Source organism: Populus nigra, chromosome 6 (assembly GCF_951802175.1).
Source record: "Populus nigra chromosome 6, ddPopNigr1.1, whole genome shotgun sequence".
Classification (NCBI taxonomy): domain Eukaryota; kingdom Viridiplantae; phylum Streptophyta; class Magnoliopsida; order Malpighiales; family Salicaceae; genus Populus; species Populus nigra.
The window spans coordinates 11,572,677-11,594,778 of NC_084857.1; the positions used below are offsets into that span (position 1 = coordinate 11,572,677).

General features: G+C 35.0%; 4 protein-coding genes across 5 annotated transcripts; 1 reads left to right on the forward strand and 3 right to left on the reverse strand.

Moving 5' to 3' along the window:
* The first annotated feature begins 916 nt into the window (after positions 1 to 916).
* LOC133697881 (DExH-box ATP-dependent RNA helicase DExH16, mitochondrial) lies at positions 917 to 9,167 on the forward strand. 2 transcript variants are annotated; one of them, XM_062120695.1, is made up of 16 exons: positions 917 to 1,221; positions 1,391 to 1,523; positions 2,230 to 2,351; positions 2,473 to 2,663; positions 3,115 to 3,255; positions 3,823 to 3,945; positions 4,239 to 4,316; positions 5,129 to 5,297; positions 6,470 to 6,582; positions 6,673 to 6,753; positions 7,371 to 7,436; positions 7,580 to 7,644; positions 7,863 to 7,908; positions 7,990 to 8,106; positions 8,734 to 8,825; positions 8,906 to 9,167. In XM_062120695.1, exons 1-16 carry the CDS (start codon positions 1,158 to 1,160, stop codon positions 9,021 to 9,023), a joined length of 1,719 nt encoding a protein of 572 aa, XP_061976679.1. In that variant the 5' UTR covers positions 917 to 1,157; the 3' UTR covers positions 9,024 to 9,167. The 2 variants fall into 2 exon arrangements, with proteins under 2 accessions (XP_061976679.1, XP_061976680.1); XM_062120696.1 differs by having other exon boundaries at positions 1,394 to 1,523.
* A 2,674-nt stretch (positions 9,168 to 11,841) lies between these two features.
* On the reverse strand, positions 11,842 to 13,628 carry LOC133696864 (pentatricopeptide repeat-containing protein At3g22670, mitochondrial-like). The gene has a single exon (XM_062119151.1). The coding sequence runs from the start codon at positions 13,587 to 13,589 to the stop codon at positions 11,928 to 11,930; it is 1,662 nt and encodes a 553-aa protein (XP_061975135.1). The 5' UTR covers positions 13,590 to 13,628; the 3' UTR covers positions 11,842 to 11,927.
* Positions 13,629 to 15,613: 1,985 nt separating this feature from the next.
* LOC133696819 (pentatricopeptide repeat-containing protein At3g22670, mitochondrial-like) lies at positions 15,614 to 17,913 on the reverse strand. The gene has a single exon (XM_062119098.1). It carries the CDS (start codon positions 17,823 to 17,825, stop codon positions 16,119 to 16,121), a length of 1,707 nt encoding a protein of 568 aa, XP_061975082.1. The 5' UTR covers positions 17,826 to 17,913; the 3' UTR covers positions 15,614 to 16,118.
* Positions 17,914 to 19,090: 1,177 nt separating this feature from the next.
* On the reverse strand, positions 19,091 to 21,253 carry LOC133696909 (pentatricopeptide repeat-containing protein At3g22670, mitochondrial-like). Its single transcript, XM_062119205.1, has 2 exons — positions 19,425 to 21,253; positions 19,091 to 19,348 (listed from the first exon to the last, which is right to left on the reverse strand). The coding sequence occupies exon 1, from the start codon at positions 21,182 to 21,184 to the stop codon at positions 19,490 to 19,492; it is 1,695 nt and encodes a 564-aa protein (XP_061975189.1). The 5' UTR covers positions 21,185 to 21,253; the 3' UTR covers positions 19,091 to 19,348; positions 19,425 to 19,489.
* Between the last annotated feature and the right edge of the window lie 849 nt (positions 21,254 to 22,102).

Sequence of the window (22,102 nt, forward strand, 5' to 3'; positions counted from 1 at the left end):
TGAAACACCCTAAACAGTGACAAGAGCGACCGCCCATTCACTTGCATTGACAAATTGATGTGTGTTGGTGGTCACTGCCCCCCCTCCCCCCGTTTTCTAGAGCATTACATACCACCTTCCTTGTTGCCCTATCAAATCACAAGGTTTCTGTCCCTTTCGTGCATCGCCCTCCACAGACCCCCCTGATTAGAATTGATTGATAGGAGTTTCAACGGTGGCATCCTCCACCCATATCTTCCCATATCCAACTTTTTTTCTCAAGTTGCTATGCACCCATGATCAGGCTGAAGTCAAGTCCTTCAGCCTGATCATGGTAATCTTGTCCGAAGCTTAAAAATATTGCTGTCTTCATCATCCAGGAATTGTCAGGTAGATTCAGTCGACTAACCTTATTAACGGACTATTTTATACAATTATCATCGCAATATCCACACTAAACAAGTCGAAGTGAATTTCATCATGTCATGGGATGTAATGACTTCATATATAGCAGAGGCACAGCGTAGGTTACATTTCGAACTCCCAGTGCATTAGTGCACAGCGTAGGTGAATATTGCGAAATCTACTGGCTGTCAACAATAATCTTCCTGGTTTCTTCCTCCTACATTAAAATCTACAAACCTGGTTTGAAAGTGCATGTGGGAAGAGAAGAAAGATCATGGTTTTTGGTTCAGAAACAATCAGCACAACAGCCCACTGAGCAATAATATGGGCTAGTTCGAGCCCTTTAAATGAGTGTCCTTTCGAGATTATGCCTTTATTAAAAGATTTTAAGAGAAGGCAAACTATTTCAAACAGAGGTGGGCTTTGGAGTTAGGAGTATGGACTGGGCTAGCCCTTCTCGAGACAACAAAACAAAACAACCCTAAATCCGAAGTACGGTAAGTATATCATTGGCCTGAGCTTTAGGATCACGGAAAGCATTAAATACCGCAAAACTCCCAAATTAATGAGTTTCGCAGCTGGAGTGGCCAACACTCACAGCACCAAAACTTTTCTATTCTTCCATCAACCGCATGTTGCCCTCTAAATTCGTTGCTTTTGTTGTTTCTCTCCCTTTTCATGCATAACGGGAAGCAGCTCTTCTTGTTGCTTTTTCATTTTTCAAAGCTCTAATGTTTTTCTTTTAATCAACCCAGTTAGTAATTTAAAAATAAATGGCTGCTTTCTTACTTCGCCATCGACAGGTCTCAACTTTGGGAGTTTCTGGCATTCTAAAAGGTTTTTTTTCTTCTCTTTTATGGTTGATTGAATTTGTTTCGTAGTTATTTTTAGATAGCAATTTTTTTAATAGCTTGTAGAGTGTGATTTCTTGGTTTTTGAAGAATATTGGTTTTTTTCTTTTGAGTTGTTTATGTTGTTGTTCTTTTTTATTTCTCTAAATGTTTAGCAGATAAATTGGATCCATGCCGGCCACATGTAGAATCAAGGCTTGGAGCTCGAGCTGGTGTTTGCAATTTGTTAAGGGAGTACAGCACCTGCAACGACAATCGTGCCCACAAGTTTGATTTTTTGGATTTGACGTAAGAAACTCTCCCTTTTTTTTTCTTGCTGATTTCTCACGCGAAGATTTGTTTTCTTGGTTGAATTTTGCAACTACTTTGTTACTTTATTAAAAACTGAAAGCTAATGTGTTTGTACCTGAAATTATATAAAGGATTGAACTTCCATTCATTATATAGTTCATTTGGAATATAATGCTCTGATGGATTCGTTATTTCACTTTTCTACTTTTGGGGGGTTTTTAGAAAACTGAACCTGGCTTCGTTTTTCAATTGGGGATTGGAATTACAAGGTTTAGTATGGGAATTCATAGTAGTTGCAATATTGTGATTGGTTTTAAGTTCTTGATTTGTGGAGCTCAATCACTATCATCTTTTCTGTCTCTGGAATGAATTTCCCCAAGATATTCTGCATTGCTGACTTTTCAAACTAAATGTATTATTTCACTGGGTCTGAGATTTATTTTTCAGAAAATATCTAAACCTTCCTAGGCTCGGCTTGAAAATATCTTTAGTAATTTATAGGAATTACTATTTTGGTTTGAAATCATCTGAAGCCATCTGAGTCTCAGTTTCAGCTCTTACTTTCAAGTGATGCTCTATCTCTTGATTGATACGGTTATGCTTCTAGCGATACTTGTTTGTGGGTAAAAAGTAAATGTCAAAGAAGAATTGTGTTATATCATCTGTTTTTTGCCATGTTGATTGAGTTTTTTGGTTGATTCAGTTGTCCTCATGCATGGTACCCTGTTGCACGAAGAAAGAATCGCAAGATTTTCCTTCATGTGGGCCCCACAAATAGTGGTAAAACATACCATGCTTTGAAGCAGCTTGAGTCAAGTCCTTCTGGTATAATTTTTATCATGATTTACTTTAAATTTAACCACCCTATCCACCTGAGAAAGATTAAAACTGAGGTGCATCAGCTATACATTCAAATTATTTTTGTATTGGTTTTGTTACTTGGTAGGTGTCTATTGTGGTCCTTTGAGATTGCTTGCATGGGAGGTGGCAAAAAGGTTGAACAAGGCAAATGTTCCTTGTGATTTAATAACAGGGCAAGAGAGAGAGGAAGTTAACGGGGCAAAGCACAAAGCTGTGACAGTTGAAATGGCTGATGTAACCTCAAATTATAGCTGCGCTGTTGTTGATGAAATTCAGGTATATTGATGGTTCCATTGAAAGATTTATTGCACACTATGAAAAATCTGAGATTCTTATGCCAGTGAATATAATGAATGGGTCTTGTTCGTGCCAATCTGGAGTAGCCAATTTTGAACACACTATACTTTCCCTCTTTAATATTTTTCATCTCGTTTTTGGAGAGAGGGGGGTTAATCTGAATTTGCTTGTAGTCTCTCTTTTGTTGTTAAAGCTGAAGTTTTGTTCTGAAAACTTATAAAGTTTTTAATGAACCAGTTTACCAATAATGCTGCCAAATGATTTACATGATGATAGGCTGTTGAATGGTCCTCAATTTGTCATGACAACTTATTGTCAAAGTACAACAGCGTGGTAGTGAACCAAGTCAAGATATTGTGTTGCTAGGCCATCATACTTGAGCATCAGTGGATTTCTAACTATTCTGAGTCTTTCTCTCTTCTTGTTTCAGATGTTGGGGTGCATGACAAGGGGTTTCTCATTTACACGTGCTCTTTTAGGTATCTCTGCTGATGAACTCCACCTCTGTGGAGATCCTGCTGCAGTTCCTCTTATTCAGGAAATACTAAAACCGACTGGCGATGATATCCATGTTAGTTTTCTCAAACTTGCAAGACAATATTTATGATAATTGGTTTTCACCATGAGGATTTTTTATGCACTGTAGAAACACAAATGTACATTATATTTAGTGGTCCTACCTCTGTTTCACGTTGCTACTTTATGGTTTGAGAAGAAATGATGGGGAAAATTTGTGAAATTCAATGTAATAACATTTTGTTTCATTCTTTTCGTTTATTTTGTCAAAAAAAAAAAAAAAGGATAGAGAGATGAAAACCCTCTCTGCAGTTTGTAGCCATCAATTTTGTTTTACATATGCAGAGAACCACATCTGCAGGGACAGTGTTGAACATTTATGGAATACAAACTTGTAAAGATTTTGAGGACTGTTCCATCTAATGTAAGACTGGCAATGTGCTAATTGTTATTAATGATTGCTTAATTTCAAAGTCATGTCCTTATGTGTAGGCAATTTGTTGTAGTAACGTAAATGACTAGTTTAAGCCTGTGTCAATACATGTTACGTGTACCCTTGTTATGCTGTCCATGTCATGTTAATAGGATTTTTAAACCTTTCTTGTGTGCCATGATGTCCCAGGTTCAATACTATGAGAGACTTTCACCTTTAGTTCCATCACAGAAACCTCTTGGATCATTTAAGAATATACAAACAGGTGATTGCATTGTAACCTTTTCACGTCGCGAGATATACAAATTGAAGGTTAGTGATTATTTCAATTTTGTTTAACTTGGTTTCTATTCTATGTTTTTTTTAATGTTCACAAATATTGTGGTTTTTTCTCCCTGGGGTCTGTCAGGCTCCAGTACTGCATTGCACCTTAGTATGGCATTGTCTTGTTTGATTATGTACTGGTTATGCAATTGTGGTCATCTTACAATATTTTAATCAATACTCCGTATTTGAAATTGGGTATGATTTCTAGACATGCAATATCTCTCTCACTAGCATTCTAACTTTTCTATGTGCATTTCCATCTCTGTTGTTGATGCCAGGGACAAATTGAAAGAGGGAGGAAGCATCTTTGTTCTGTTGTTTATGGTTCACTGCCACCTGAAACTCGAACCAGACAGGTGTTGATTCCTTCTTACTTTCGAGAATTGTTGTTTTAACTTGATGAAGATAGAACGCACAAGTCCAAATAAGCATCCGTGGCTTATCCCTATATTTAAGTTTACCATTGAAAGCTAAGAGTAAATCATAACTTAGTCACTTTGTTTTAAGAAACAAATAATTTAATCTCTGTAGTTTTATAATAGTAGTTTTTTCCATTTATGATTTGGTCCCTCCATTAGTTTTCTGTTAGTGAGTTGATCAGCTGTCATCGATTCAATTACTTTACTGTTAGTTCTTGACTGATTTGATGGTCAAAGGATTAAGTTATTATTTTTTAAACAAGAGGGACTAAATTATTTGTTTCTTTAAAACACAGGAACTAAGTTATAATTAACTCTAAGAGTTAAATCCAGCCTTGGACTTGCAACCACGAGGTGTTCAAGTCTTGAGAGCTGTCATTCCATGAAAAAAGTGTTGGCTTTTACAACTGCTCTCCTTCCATGAGCCATTGTTGTGGAAGCTTCCATGATTCTGCTGTTACTTTTTAATAATTAAACGTGCATTTCAGTTTTATGTTAATGCAATTATGTGATTGATCGTCGACTAGGGGAGGCAATGGTTTATTTTAGCCTATCACCAACCTTTTTTACCCTTTTTATTAAATCTTTGATTATTTTTTCATATGTAATTGATCTCAATTGTAATCTGTATTATAGTTCATAACTTTAAAATTTGATATGTCTATGCTTCTAAGAGGTTATTTATCTATTTCCTCTCCTATGAATCCATATTAGGAATGGATTAACTAGTGTGTTCTCTAGGATTGCAGGCAACAATGTTCAATGATGCAAGCAGTGAATTTGATGTTCTTGTGGCTAGTGATGCCATTGGGATGGGTCTAAACCTGAATATTTCTAGGATCATATTTTCAACTATGAAAAAGTTTGACGGTGTTGAGATGCGGGACCTCACGATATCAGAGGTTAAACAAATTGCAGGTACATCGTTACGTGGAATTTCATTCGTTAAACTGTTTGGCTAAATTATTAGTATAACTGGTTTTGTGTACCAATTTCATTCTGAGCATGGGGACTTTCCTAAAGTATGGAGTAAACAATGCTGCCTCTTGTGATAAATTGTGGATTTCTTCTGCATTGAACAGTGCTGTAAACTATTTGCATTAAGAATACCTTAAAAACTAATAAACAAGTTTCGTGCCATCTGTTAGTCTGTAAAAATTGTTTGTCTTGCATGCTTTATGGTGCAAGATTCATGGAGTGGAATGCTGAATATTTGTACCTGCAGATTGTACAATTTCAATTAGTGGGGAGCTTTTATGATTGAAATACACATCAAGTTTTGTTTGTGGATTGAGGTGTCAGTATGGAGTGATGGTACATATCAAGAACAAAACGGAATGAATAAATCACAAACAGACAATTTTTAAGTCAACTTTTTGGGCATTAATTAATTATCTCTATTTGTGTATCATTTGATAAAAAAACGTTCATGACAGATAGCTTTATTTGTCAGGATGCTGGCTAGATAGGATCACATCAAGACTAGACCTGTTAACACATGATTAAGCACTAATGTCCTGAGACCCTGCCTGTAGCTTTGTGAGCCTATAGAGCAGACATTTGGATTCAACAGGTTTCATTGCTTAAAAGCTGTCTTTTACTTCCCCAAGGACTCGGCTTCTATGCCCTATTTTTCTCTACCCTTCCGATTCCATAATATTGTTGATTCTTCTATTTTCTACTTTTAACTCAATTAATTGTTTTTTTTTCATGGTTTGACAAACTTTTTGCTGGGTCAGCTGCTTTAAATCCAACGGTCCTCATCTCAAATGTTCCTCGTTGCATATGCATAAATGTCTGCCTTTTTAGATTCTTATCTGATTGGCAGCTATCCTTTTTGGGAGCTAGGAATGTATAGTTTTTAGCTGATGCAAGAAGGGAAAAAAGGGATAAAAAATTGGGTAGCTGGTTTCAATAGAAGTTACTTTATTGAAAATAATTAGACAACAGATCGTGGTCATAACATTTGCTCTTAAGTTATGTTTTTGTGATGTATTAATGTGTAGATGCTGTTATTTGTATTGTCATTGCATGCCAACCTTTGTGTGGTGGCTGGTTTCATTCTCATGGCTGAAGAGTTACGCCTTTAGGGAGAGCTGGCAGGTATGGATCAGACTTTCCAGTTGGAGAAGTGACCTGTTTATATGCGGATGATCTACCCTTGCTTCATTCATCATTGAAATCGCCTTCTCCTATTTTGGAGGTAATGTATATGAACAAGCTTGCATGCGATAGTTTCATTCCATACGAGTATGATACTTGTTTCTGAATCTGATTAACTTCTACATTGCAGTGTGCCGGATTATTCCCCACTTTTGATCTCATATTTATGTATTCACGTTTACACCCAAAAAAAGGCCTCTACCGGATAATGGTGGGTTACTTTTGACCATCTCTGTTTTTATTGTATTGACATTTTCATCTATTAAAACATCAATATATGACTTCTTTCCACAATCAATTGAAATTATTGGCCGCTTCATTTTGATCTCTTCAGGCACAAATGCTTTAAATAATTGTTTCTAACTAAATTTTATCGCTTGCAATTTTGAGAGATTTTATTTACTTTGGAGGAGCTCTGTGAATGCAGTGTGAACCAGTAGTCAAATGACAACTATGACCTAAATGGTTCACACTTTTCACAACATCAACTTTGATTTGTATGGTTATAGCTTTCTCCTGGTACAAAAATACTAGCCAACTTAAAGAAAGGGCATCCTGCAGTTACATTTAATGCTCATTCTAAAGTACTGTCTTCTAGCTTTACATAAAGAATTGCATTGACATCCGCCATGCTTGGTTTGACCTGTACAAATTGATGATGGTGTTGAAGTTTGAGACTTTCTCAGAGTTAAGCATGATTGCCAAGACTTAAACTTGAGACAGAATTCAAACTTTCCTACCTGCAAATACGATTTGCCCATTGATTTTTCCTCTACTATGTACAATGCATCTGACCCTTTTTTTTTTTGGGCTTCCCTTTTTGCACAGGAGCATTTTCTAGAGAATGCCAAATTATCTGAAAACTATTTCATTGCCAACTGTGAGGAAATGCTGGTACATTCCCTTTCCTACAACAGAATATGCTTGTATAGTTTTAGCATGTTGTTGGCAAAAAAGATACCGCTGTTTTTAGTGGTATTATATTTAGGATATATAATTTCCTGGCATCTAATTTCATTTAAAATGCTTGACATCAGAAAGTTGCTGCGGTTGTTGATGTATTGCCCATTTCATTACATGATAAATACCTTTTTGTTATCAGGTAAAATCTTTATCCCGGTCAATGATAAAATGGTTCAGATGACAGCTTTTACCTAGATGATCCTTCTTTCAGCAACAGTTATTTGAGTAGCAAATACCATGAAGCAAAACTATTTTTATTGCTAGATTTTATTTACTAGCTCAACTTATTTGAGAAGCAGTTTAGGGTAGTAAACTATGACAATCAGGTTCAAATTTATTAATATTTCTGATGTGCAGTCCTGTTGACATGCGCGATGAAATTTCATCTCAGGGTCTTACGCAGGTGAACTTTATATCTCACTCTTGAATTTGTTTAATATGCTTGTTTGAATGGAAAGGTTAATTATTACTTGTGATGGATCAGTTTGCCCAAAACTATGCACAGAAAGGCATCGTTCGACTTAAAGAAATATTTACACCGGGGACACTTCAGGTGCCAAAAACAGAGTCTGCACTCAAGGAGCTTGAATCTATTCACAAGGTAGACTTTGTACGTTTGCACATTCTGAGAAATAATGATAGGCGGAGTTTCCAAATTGCAGCAGTTGAAATTCCCATGCACCAAAGTTTACCAAATCTTCTGCAGCTCTGGCTCCTCAACATAGAAAAATGGAGCACTTGAATAGGAAATCAATATTTACTTTTTCACAGTTAGGGTAAAGGTAGTTAGCAAGTCACCTCTGCATTTTCACTTGAAACTTGCTGTTGGCATCAGAACCAATATTGGGTGATTTTGGGCACCATCCCATTTTACAAAATTATTTAGACATTTTGGCCCTTTTGGTCTTGCAGAAGTTATTTCCGTGCAGCACATTAGCATCTTGGTTTGCTGTTTTCTGATTCAAGCTGATCTAAATTTTTTTATCTTGGAAAAATCTTTTGATAAAATTTTCAAGCACAGGGAATCAATGGTTCTGTTTTAACTTTTTCCTAAAAACCCAGAGCAAAATTTACAGCAGTTTTGGTTTTGGAGAGGAAGTGTCCTTGAAGATGATGGTTGAGCTAGACATTTTAAGTTACTGAAAATAAGGATGTAATCCGGTCCTTTTGGAACTATTAAACTTAAATGTGTATGCTGATAATGCTGTCTTTTATGGTTAAACTGCAGGTCTTGGATCTCTATGTATGGTTAAGTTTCCGTTTGGAGGATTCATTTCCTGACCGAGAGCTCGCAGCCTCCCAGAAGGCTATATGTGGCCTGTGAGTGTGACTCGGTCTTTTATCTCTATGTGTTCATTTAACTTGGAATCCGAGTCTTATCTTCCACCTCCAATTTGTAGGTTGATCGAGGAATTCCTGGAAAGATTCGGGTGGCAGAAGCAGCCAAAAACAAGAAAGTTACCATCACGTGTTAACTCTGGTTTTCTGGTATCCAAAGAAACTTGGCAATATGTATGAAATGATTCTCATATTGTACTGGTGGTAGAATGTTTATTCTCTCCTAACGTATTCTTTCAATGGCTGTTCCGTTGTCAATGAATAGACTTCAGTCTTCCCATCCTCACTGTTTATTTTGCTATTAAACGTAGCTTTTTCCTCCAATACTCAAACGAATGTCCTCTCCTCTCCTTCCCCTTCCATGATTTATTTTATCAAATTATGTACAAGTAATTTTTACACAAACTCAAATGTAAAAATTTGTCTACAACGATGAAAATATACAAATTCCCCCTTTGTTTTGTATGATGGCAGAAGCAGGCAAAAGCTTTTAAACTCCTTAGACCCTCCTTTATTGTGATTGTGCGCGCGCAGCTGTGGATCTTCTGTTCGGAAACTGATGGAATTTGTTACTGGACCTGTAGAGTTGTAGACTTCAAGAATGGATAGTTCTCAACCCTGAAGTTACTTTTAGAAAAAAAGTTCCTAATTTTGTTGGAACAAGCAGGGAGGACTTGCAAGTACAAAACCAGAGTGAAGTTGACTAAGAGGGTGTTTGGTAACGAAGTTGTGTCTGTATTTTTAACAAAACACAGATGCAATCTGTTTGATAAAGAAAAAAAGTAATTTTCTATTCATGAGACTCACGGCATTTCAGCGTCCAAAATGCAAGAGAGAAAAAAAGCAGATGAATCTTGTTTCCTGCGCCTTCATGCTAATTAATTAGCATGAACAGTGTAGCCATGCTACACTGTTTCAGTCGGACCGGTTCCGACCAGACCGGTTCCGGTTCAAAGCTTAAAAATGCATTGAACCAGGTCCGACCCAGTAAAATAAAAAATAAAAATTATTTTTTATTTTTTAATTGTGTTTTATTAAAAAAAACTAGTGTTTAACATTATTTAACAACATTACATAAATTAGACAAAGATCGCTTGATGACGTAATATTTATAGAATTTGATCGCAATTTCAATTTTATTCCTGATTATATTTTACCTGATGTTGTTGCGTGCTTAAAAAATAAAAAACACTGTAGTCCTTGTCGTATGTATTTCTTACGTGATGGAATTGTAGATAGTTTAATGAAACAATAAAAAATATTTTATATCAAATATTATTTATTTCATGATGTAATAACAATAGTTAAATCTACAATATTTAAATTAAAAACCATCAATATTAATATATATTTTTAAAATTATTTTATAACCTTAATTTCAAAAGTATTATTAACCAAACACATTAAACTATTTTTTTTTCAACCTCAGTTTCAACCAAATATATATTTTTTCAAACCAGTCACAACTAAAAATATTTTTTATAAAATAATTTTTTTTCAAATCATAACCACAACAGTAATATCAAACACACTCTAAAAATATTTTTTATAAAATAATTTTTTTTCAAATCATAACCACAACAGTAATATCAAACACACTCTAATAGACTAACCAAACTGATGGTAGTCATTCGTTGCTTGGAAACTGGTAGGTTTGTGTGATTTAAAGCATAGACGGATCTTCAGGCTACGGTAGGCTTTTTTCTTCCAATGATAGTAAATATTTTTGGACTATTTGGCGCATAAATTGAGACCAAGGGCATAACTCCTACATTGGTTAGATGAATTCAGAGAAAATTTCTCTTGAATGTGATCTCAAAATTCAAACTAAAGAAGTCGCGACATAAAACATACTTTCTTGACCACTAATGTTTTTTTAAAGTATTAATAGCTGTTTTTTTAATACTTTTCTAAAAATATATATCAAAATAATAATTTTTTTTATATTTTAAAATTTATTTTTAATCTCAACAAATTAAAATAATCTAAAAATATAAAAAAACCTCTTTAAGCGCAGTAATATGGAGTTAAGCCTATCCCTTGGATTAAGGCTACAGTGCTTCAAGCTTAAAAAGGCAACGAAAATAAATCAGGTTCATTTAGAAGTAGAGTTGATGATATGCTGTAGTATTCTGTCCCAACTCTCAAAACATGTTCAATCGTTTGGCAAATGATGGGTTAAGACGCAGGAGGGCTGCTACATCAAGCTTCGCGTTCTCTATGCTCATATGCAGGTTAGTTGGGTTCCTCCTGAGCTGCAGAGCTCAGTTATGGCCAGTTCAGACAGTTTTGGAGTTGGCATAAAGTTTGGGTCTTAGACAAGTTAATGTGGAAGTGGACTCTAGTATTGTGATTCAAATGTTCCAGAAAGAAAGATACAGTTCCAGAGCCATGTTTGCTTTGTTCCATAGGGTCAAGCTCTCTTCGAGATTGAAGGGTGCGGGTTTGACACAATTTAGGGAGGGTTTCTCGGTCAACTTGGGAGCCTCTGAAGGGGAGAGGCCTGGATTTTAAGATAATCTTCCATGGGAGTTGGATCTATTATTGGATAAAAGGGGTTAGTGTACCCTATCTGTGAGGTGTTCGGTCTTTTTATTGGGCAACGGGCCCCGTCCTACACCCAAAGAGGAAAGGGGAAAAGAAAAAACATAATAAAATATAAGGATTGAACTATGAAGATGAAGTATTTTTTATTTAAAAAATATTAAAATATTATTTTTTATTTTTAATATTAACACATTTAAAATAATTTTAAAATATTAAAATAATATTTATTTAAAATAAAAAAATAATATTTTAATATTTTTTAAAAACATTTTTAAAATATAAAACTAAACAGAGAGTGTTGGGCTACAATGATGTACTCTTCACCAGTGCATCACATTCTTCATCTGAGCTCAGTTTCAGCTGTTGAGGTGCTAGATGGAACCATGAAAGTAATAGGGTTAAGAACAGGAGTTAAGCAGCAAAAAGTTGCTGAAAATCAACCAACCTGTCATGCTGAATATGAAAGCAAGCTTCCTTAAGGCTCAAGTAAGAATTCATGAATCCTTACAGTTAAACAAGTTTCCCGAAAGGTGAAGACTAAGTCAAATTTCGCTCTCTCGCCTGAAACATCAACTTCTCAATCTTTTCCTTCATTTCTTTCATATTCTTTTGTTCAAGCTCCTCCACCAGCGCCTTGAATGTCTTAACCATAGGAACCATTCCCTTCAACACAGCTTCTTGAAAGTAGAAGCAAGCATGTTCAAGTTTCCCATTCCTACAAAATTCATTCACCAAAAGAGTATATGTACCAAGATCAACACTGACATTGTTCTTGAACATGTGACTCAAAAGAAACTTGAGCAGCTTAACAGATTTCCTCCTGCAACACATCTTCAATAAAGGTGCGTAAGTCTTGACATCTGGCTTGCAAGAATCCCCTTCCATTCTTTCAAGCAACTTTAAAGCACTCCCTCCTTGAGAATGTGCACAAGCAGAAGAAATCATGGTATTATATACCCACAAATTCCGACAAACACCTTGCTTTTCCATGTCCTCAAATACATCCCAAGCATCTTTTATCCTTCCGGACTGACTTAATACATATATTAAGGAGCTATAAAATTTAGAATCTGGCAGACAACCATTTCTTTTCATTTTTTCATAAACCTCCAAAGCTTCATTTAGTTGCCTTGCTTTCCCTAAAGCATGCATAACAGTAGTATATGTAATGACATTAGGCTTGCAACCCTTTTCTTGCATCTCATCAAAAACAGCTTCTACATTTCTAAAATCCTTCTGTTCACAATATGCTGCTATGAAACAAGAGTATGAAACAACGTCAGGGTGAAACCCGTGTTTCTCCATTTCTTCCATTATCTTTCTTGCAATAACAAACATCCGTGCTTTGCAATACCCATGTATCAAGATATTGAAACTACTAGAATCCAGAGTTATACAATCCTTAAACTCTAAAAACGCACTATGAGCATCCTCAACATCGCCCTCCTTCACCAATGCATCCATTAGGACATTCAATGCCTCTCTGTCTTTGCTAACACCATATTTCTCAATTCCTCTAAATACATCGATAGCATCTTTATACTTTCGAGCTTTAGCGAGCCGCCTCATTACCTTGCTCGCTGTCGCCAATGAAACGTACCCATTTAACCCTTTCATTTCCTCAACTAAATTCCACATAAGACTAAACTTCTTGAACTTCCCTAATATATCAATCATGTAATCATATAACTCAGGTGTATGCACATAACTTGTTTGATTTTTTGCCCAAATGAAAACCCCAAAAGCCACGACACAATGGCTGTCAAATCTCATCAAAATCTGTGAAACCAACTCATTTGTGGCATCAATACCGCTCTCATTCAACGCCTTCACAACAGCAGCTTCAGATGAGTAGCGTTTTTTAAGGATTTCACTCAATTTATCGGCATTGCTAACTTGTGGTTCGAATAGCAAGGGACTGGGCACGTTTCTGTGCGTTTCAAGGTTGGGATTCTCGACCCAGTTGGCAAGCGAAGGGATAACAAAATCTCCATCATCCGGGTCAGAGGGTTTTTGGTTTTGGCTGTTGGAGAGCCAAGTTGGGAGATCAGGAGACTCAGGCGAGTTGGATGTGTCATGAGTAGTGAGGGGAAACTCGGGTGTGGTGCATAGATATTTGAGTAATAAGTGATTGATTTGGTAAGGTTTTGGAGAGAGGGACTTTTGAAAGAGCCTGGGAATTTGGAGGTTTACTGCCATTTCCTCTGCAATCCCCAGAATGGGCGCCAAGGAAGGAGAAGAAAGACGTGAAATTTGTAACAACAGTTTGGGCCAGCTAGACCCATGTAAACACTATTTGGGCCTCACACATTTGACCCACAATTTACTTCAAGGGTTTTCAGTCCATTTCCATTTCGTTCGGTGTATCTAAGAAGTTTCAAATTATTTTAAAAAAATATAAAAATATTTATTTGTTTTTATATCATTTAAAATTTCATTTTATATTGTCTGAGATGAGTCAAGACGAACTGAAATGCTCGAGATATTTCACCAACTGTTCCATTCCATTAATTTAAATATTATTTTTTTATTAGAAATTTTTACTACTTCACTCGCACTGTTAATTAATTTAATAATATTATATGTTATAGCTTGGAATAGATGTGGGTTGAATTAATTTTTTAAAAAAAACATATAAAGAAATATTGAGGTATTCTCAAAACTTTTCCAGTGAAAAAATTTAAATGGTGTGAAAATTTAGTTAATATGATCTATTCGACTTAATAAATTTAAAGACAATCTAGATACCGGTAAGAATATAGTTTGATCGTGAAAATTCAAGACAATATCTTTTAAAAAAACAATATTGAAACAGTTATATATTAAATCGATTGAGGTTAACCTGAGTTAACCTGTCAAATTCATGATCTAGATAATAAGACCATAATAATCCTATATAAAAAAAATCAAAACAAATTATAAAATTCAATTATCAATAAATCCAATGTTAAAGAATATAATTAAAAAAAATATTTCAAAAATCACAGAAAAATTTGACATGAGTTAATCTATCAAACCCGTAATCCAAATCATGATATTGAAATAACCTTATAAAAAAACAAATTGTAAAATTCAATTTTCAATAAACTCATTTATTAAAGGTTGAAAATGAGAAAAAAAATAAATCTAAAATCATGACACAGTAAAACGACCCGATTTTATTTGGATTAACCCGCTCAATTTTCAATAAACTCATTTGTTAAAGGTTAAAAATGAAAAAGAAAGTTAAATCTAAAAACATGACACAGTAAAACGACCTGAGTTTATTTGGATTTACCCGCAAAACATGTGACTAATATCATGAAATTGGGATAAATTCACAAAAAACAAACAAAAAAAATCATGAAGTAATCAACTCAATATCGAATGATAACATAAAGAGGAATACCAATTAAAAAAGATACATAAAAAAAACTCGAGTCAATTAGATTAACATATCAAACTCGAAACCAAGTTCACCACGTATAAAGCATACCAATAAACTAAATATTAAAGTATATAATTAAAAAGGGTTATATATAGATTTTTTTAAAAAAATAAAAAAAAAACAATATTAAAATAAATAGTATTTTTCATGCACATTATAAACACCACCTCTTTTAGTCTCTGGGTGTTATATATAACCTTAGATAATGAATATATCAAAAATGAATATATTTAAATATATTAAAACTACCTTATATGTTATTATAATCTCCGCTGTAGAATGCCAAAATGAATCGAAACCAAAATATTTCACATGGAACGGTCTTTACAGCTTAGCATAAACTTCCGAAGTAAGGCATGAACAAAATATGAAGGATATTACTCTATTTCCTCCATTGCTCAACAACTTGTTTTGTAGCTTTGATGATTGATTGTCAGACCTTTGATCAATAAAATTATATATATATATATATATATATATATATATATATATAAAGAAAGGGGACCATATCCTAAAGAAAAGCGCAGTGTCGACTAGAAAAGAGCTTCGTGATATCCAAATTTGAGCATATGGACAATCTAACAGAGGTGGTAAACCAACCACAAGGATAGAATAAAATTGTCATGCCTAGTTCTCTTCGAAGTATCCTAAATTTTGATAACACTAAACTGATCAAATAGTAAAATCAATGTAATAATTTATAGTGATACGAGAACAAACACAATCAAAATAACAATGAAAATTCAGAAAAAATATATTCTTTAAGGAAAACTCAGGGGCCGGGATCCACAGTAGATGGACAATTAGCATTGATAAACTCTTGACAATCAGATATACAACACGGGATGTTATGCAACTAGCATTCATAGCTGGAATTTGACAGTGTAATAGTGTCACACAGCACAGTTTATGCATCTTTTTGGCTACCATAGGCCTCAAGCTTAGAAGGGCACGCAGCATTATAAATTAGGATTCTGATAAGTAATTCGAGTCGGGCTAGTCAATATGGAGTATCTAGCAACAATACAAGTGAAAAACTCTTCCAGTTTGGTCAATGGTGCATTCTTTACCAATAGATCACATTCTTCATCTTAGTTTAGTAACAGAAGTTGACAAGATAGGTGGAAGAGGAACTGGGAATGCATCATAGAACAAGAACGGTGCCAAGAAAAACAGTTAGGTACTAAGAAATTGACAGAAGAACAACCAGGCGTTTCATCCTGGAACACTAGCAACGCCAATATCTCAATCTTTTCTCTAATCAAGAATCTTAACAAGTTAGAAGGCAAGTAGAGTCAATATCATATCTGCTCTTTCGCCTGTAACATCAACTTTTCAATCTTTCCCTTCATTTCAACCATATTATTTTGCCCGAGTTCTTTCAGTAAAATCTCGTATGTCCTTTCCTTAGGAACAATTCCATTCAACACCGCATCTTGAAAGAAGAAGCAAGCATGTTCAAGTTTCCCGCTCTCAGCGAGTTCACGAATCAAAAGAGCATATGTGCTAAGATCAATGCGAACATTGTTATTGAACATGTGACTCAACAGAAACTTGAGCACCTTCATGTCCTTCATCTTGCAACACATCTTCAATAAAGGCTGATAAGTCTCAAGATCTGGCTTGCAAGAATTCACCTCCATCCTCTCAAGCAGCTTTAAAGCACTGTTCCCTTGCCGATTTGCACAAGCATGATAAATCATGGCATTATACGTCCACAAATCCCGACTAACCCCATGATTTTCCATATCCTCAAATACATACCAAGCATCGTTAAGCCTTCCAGACCGACCTAGCACGTAGATGAGTGTACTAAAAAATTTAGCATCAGGCTTGCAACTATTTTTATTCATTTTTTCATAAACCTCCAAAGCTTCATTTATTTTTCTTGCTTTCCCTAGAGCACGAATATAAATAGAATATGCAATAACATCAGGCTCGCAACCCTTTTCTCCCATCTCATTCAATATAACTTCAACATTTCGAAAATCCTTCTGCTTACAATATGCTTTAATAAAACAAGTGTACGAGGAAGCATCAGGACGAAATCCGTGTTTCTCCATTTCTTCCATTGTTTTTCTTGCATCATCTAACATTCTTGCTTCGCAATACCCATGTATCAAAATATTGAAACTATGAGAATCCAAGGTTATAGAATCCTTAAACTCTAAAAACACACTGTAAGCATCCTTAGCACCACCTTGCTTCGCCAGTGCATGCATTACCATATTCAATGCCACCGTATCTTTCTTCACACGATATTTCTCCAGCCCTCTAAGTACGTCAATAGCATCTTTGTACATACCAGAACTAGCCAGCCGCCTCACTACAATGCTCATCGTGGAAAATGAAACATGCCCGTTTAACTCATTCATTTCATTGACTACTTTCCACATAATACCAAACTTCTTGCACTTCCCTAGTATATCAACCACGAGATCATATAACCGAGGTGTATGCACATAGCCTGTTTGATTCTTTGCCCAGATGAAAACACCAAGAGCCGTGATCCATTGATTGTTAAACCTCTCCAAAAGCTGCGAAACCAAATCATTTGTTGCATTTATTCCACTCTCATCCAACGCCTTTACAACAGCATCCTCGGATGGGAAGTGTCTTTTAAGGATTCCTTTTACTTTATCAATGTCCCCGCCAGTGCCACTCTCAGCTGCAATGCTTTCGAAGTTTTCAAGGGTGGGATTATCGACCCAATTGGCAAGTGGAGAAATAAAAAAATTTCCATTTTCTGGATCACAGAGTTTTGGGTCCCTAGTAAGTCGGCTGGGAGACTCAGGCGAGAAGGGTGAGTCATGGGTGGGGGGAAACTGGGTAATGGTTGATAGGTGCTTGGCTAACAAGCGATTGATTTGATGAGGCACTGGAGCAAGGGAATTTCTGAAGAGCTTGAGTATTGTGAGTTTTGGCTGCATTTTTTTTCCCTCTGAAATCTGGATGCAGAATGTAAGAACATGCCGGACGCCCTTTGAAGAGAAGGAAATATGGAGCATGACTTATTGGGCCAACCTGATGCGTTGTGTATATATTAGGCCCAATCTCGATCTTACAGTCCCCTTCTGCTGCGCTATTTTCTTCACTCTAGCAAGAGCTTTTCCAATTTCGAAAATGTAGAATTATTCTTTTAAACTATTTTAAAGGTTATGGTAATATAATAATTTAATTATGTGTCGTTTAATTCCTTATTATTTTTTAATTAAATCCTCTACTAACATAGTGGTGAAATTATGCAATACAACTTTATAATTTTTAAAATAAAATATACATTGAATGTTTTTGATTAATTGACGTGATTTATAAATTGTTTGAAAACACGGTTAAAACTAAGTTTTCTCAACTTTCATAGTTGTTTTTGTTAATTTTTTTCATATTTTTATATCGTTTTAATATGCTGATCTTAAAAATAATTTTTTAAAAATAAAAAAAATATTATTTTAATACATTTCTAAATAAAAAACACTTTAAATCACCACCGCTACTATAATTACCAATAATTTTTTATTAGTTGATGTGATAGTGTGTTATGGGTTTCGTGTTTGATATGTAATTGGAGAAAGTTAGTGTGTCATATTTATATGAATGAGTAAGTAGAAATGTAGCTATTGATCGGTGTAAAAAAAATTGTATTTACAAGATAGAAAAATCGTGTGCTGCATGTTAAAATTGTCACCAACAAGGAAAATAAATGCTAGAGAAAAAGATAGAGAGAGAAGAAAAATATATAGAGAGAAAATTAGTATCAAAATAGTTTTTCTTTTAAAAAAATTATTTTTAATATTAATATATTAAAAAAATAACAATTTAATCACAAACCCAAACAAGCCGTTAACAATAACTTTTTAAATTATTGTTGTTCCAACTATATCATTTGCTAAACCATGATGTTTTGAAAAAAAAAAATCATGACAAGTTGGTGCTTTATATAAAGGAGAAAAAAAAAACCAGTGGGCATGCTAATTGCCTAGACGATCAGGCTGCAGACTAGGCCCGATTCATTTAGTTTCCAGTCTGACCAATCAAGTTGGGCCAGATGCTCTTCACATCCCATCAGAATGGCAATAAAGGAGCAAGAAATGTTTGCCATGAATTAGAAAAAGTAATTTTTAATTTTGAGTCATGATTTAAATTTTTTTATATATAAATAATTTCTGGTAAAAATAAATTAGAATGAATTTAAATTGAGAGTGTATTTTTTTAAATTAACCTATAAGATTTAAAATAGATAAATAAATAAATGCAGTATAAGTTAGAATTCATAGACAGTTTAAACTTTTATTTTTTAATTAAATCAAAATTTTACTCAAATTTACAATAAACTTTTTATTTAAGTCAAGATTTATTCTTAACCAAACATACTTAACATAACCTTAGATTAAGTTCGAGGCTTTCTCACCAAACCATTGTGCTGTTCATTATGTGTACAGTTAACTGTCTCTAGTTTGGCCATTGGTGCAATATTCTTAACCAGTGGATCGTTTTCTTCATTCGGGTTCAGTTCGAACAGTTATAGAATCGACTGAGAATAGAATAAAGCACAGGGTCCAGAACCATTTCGAAGTAGAAATCAGATTGATGAAAACGAAGCAACTAACCGGTTTATCATGAATCTCAACAAGCATGCTGCTGGGCTAAGTTTAATGTAAGCATCCTGCAAGGCCTAAATCCTGTTTAGCTCCTTTGCCCGTAACATCAACTTCTCAATCTTTCCCTTCATTTCTGCCATATTCTCTCTCTCAAGTTCCTCCAACAAAATCTTGTATGTCTTATCACAAGGGACCATGCCCTTCAACACTGCTTCTTGAAAGAAGAAGCAAGCGTATTTGAGTTTCCCTTGCTTACGGAGGCCGTGCACTAATAGGTCGTATGTCACAATATCAATACTGACATCGTTCTCAAACATGTGAATCAGCAGAAATTTGAGCATTTTCATGCTCTTCTTCCTGCAACACATCTTTAACAGAGGCGCATAAGTCTGGACATCTGGTTTGCAAGAGTCCTCCTCCATTTTGTGGAGCAGCTTTAAAGCACTCTCATCCTGCGAAAGTGCACAAGCAGCAGAAATCATGGCTTTATACATCCCCAAATCCCGACCAACTCCTTGCTTTCCCACGTCCTCAAAAATATTCCAAGCATCCTTGAGCCTTCCAGACAGACATAAACTATGAATTAACGAACAGTAGAACTGAGTACCAAGCACGAAACCATTTCTTTTTATTTCCTCGCAGACCTCCAAAGCTTTATTTATTTGCCTCGCTTTCCCAAGAGCACGTATATAAACAGTATATGTAATCAAATCAGGCGGGCAACCCTTCTCTTGCATCTCATTTAAAATGATTTCAACATTTCGAAAATCCTTCTGCTCACCGTATGCTTCAATGAAAGCGGTGTACGAAACAACATTAGGATGAAAACCACGTTCCTCCATTTCTTCCATAGTCTTTCTTGCATCACCAAACATCCTTGCTTTGCAATATCCAGATGACAAAATATTGTAACTACGATAATCTAAAGTTAAACAACCCTCAAACTCTAAAGCCACAGTACGAGCATCCTCAACACGACCGTTCCTAGCCAAAATATCCATCAGCACATTCATTGCCTCTGTGCTTTTACTCAAACCGAATTTCTCCAATCCTCTAAATGCATCAATAGCTTCATTATACTTGCCATCTCTAACGAGCCGCTTCATTACTTTCCCCATGGTAACCAATGAAACATACCCATTTAGTCCACTCATTTCCTGAACTAAATCCCACATAAGACTAAATTTCCTGGACTTCCCTAATATATCAATCATGGAATTATATATCTCAGGTTTATGCACATAACCTGATTGATTTTTTGCCCAAATGAAAACTCCCAAAGCCATCAACCATTGATTGCTAAATCTCTTCAAAAGCTGCGAGACCAAATCATGTGTTGCACTGATACCACTCTCATTTAACGCTTCGACAACAGCATCGTCAGATGAGTAGTGTTTCTTTAGGATTTCACCCACTTTACGCACATCACTATCGCTCACTTCCGATAATAGCGAGAGACTAGCAATATTTTTGTGGGACTCGATGTTGGGATATATGTCGCAGTTGGCATGTGAAGGAATAAAAAAATGTCCGTTGGTCGGTTTTCCGACTTTTGGTTTCTGGTCGTTACAGAGCCAAGTTGAGAGGATAGAAGGCCGGGGCTGAGGCGAGTTGGGTGAGTCGCAAGCGAGAGTTAACTCGGTCAGGTTGCATAGGAGTTTAGGTAGTAAGTAGTTGGCTAGGAGGGGTTTAGGAGAGAGGGATTTTCGATAGAGCTTGAGCATTTGGAGTTTTGGCTGCATTTTTCTTTGAGAAGCAGATGAAAGCATTAATTCTTTCTTTCAGTTCTCTACACTACATACCAGGAACTGAACGGCGAAACGAAGCAGCCGGGAAGGTGGGTGTTGGGCCGAGAAGTTGTTCGGTTCATTTTGGGCCTTGAATAATAGCTCAAAAGACACATTTGTCCCGAAACTCTCACGTGGTTCTCAACTGGCTCCTAACAAAAAGACTCTTCTCCATTAGATTTGGATACCCCATCAATCAAGCATTACCCAATTAAACCATCATTAAAATCTAGCATAACAATAACGGCGTCGTTTTAGAAAGGAAAAATTACAGGGACAGAGTTAAGGGGGTACTGTCCAATCGGTGGGATCCAATCGGGACTCGTGACCCAATTGAGAATTAGAATTTTGGCTGAATAAGTTTTTTCCTCCAAAAATCATGTCTTTTTAGTGGTTTTTTAATGATTGAGAGTGTGATAATAATAATAATTTTTTTATAAAAATAATATTATTTTTTAAAAAATTATTTTTAATATCAATATATCAAAATAATTTAAATAAAAAAATTAAAACTTTTTAGAAATATCATTAAAATACAATTAGAAACAACTCCTTAATTCTAGCAAAGAACACAAACTACACAAAGTGACAGTTAAAATCTCTTTGGTGTGGTAGATATTGTTTTTAAAAATACTTTTTACTTAAAAATATATTAAAATTTTTAATATTTTTTGAATTTTATCTTTAACATAAACATGTTAAAATAACATAAAAACACCTAAAAAAAACCTTATTTAAAATAAGTAAAACTCAAAAATTTTAAAAAGCTCGGTCCAATCTAAAAACAAACAGTGCTTAGACTTTATTTGGAGCTATAGTTAAACTGACTTCTCATTAAGTTTTAATTTTTTTTTAAATGATTTTTTTTAAATATATTTTTAAATTATTTGATACACTGAA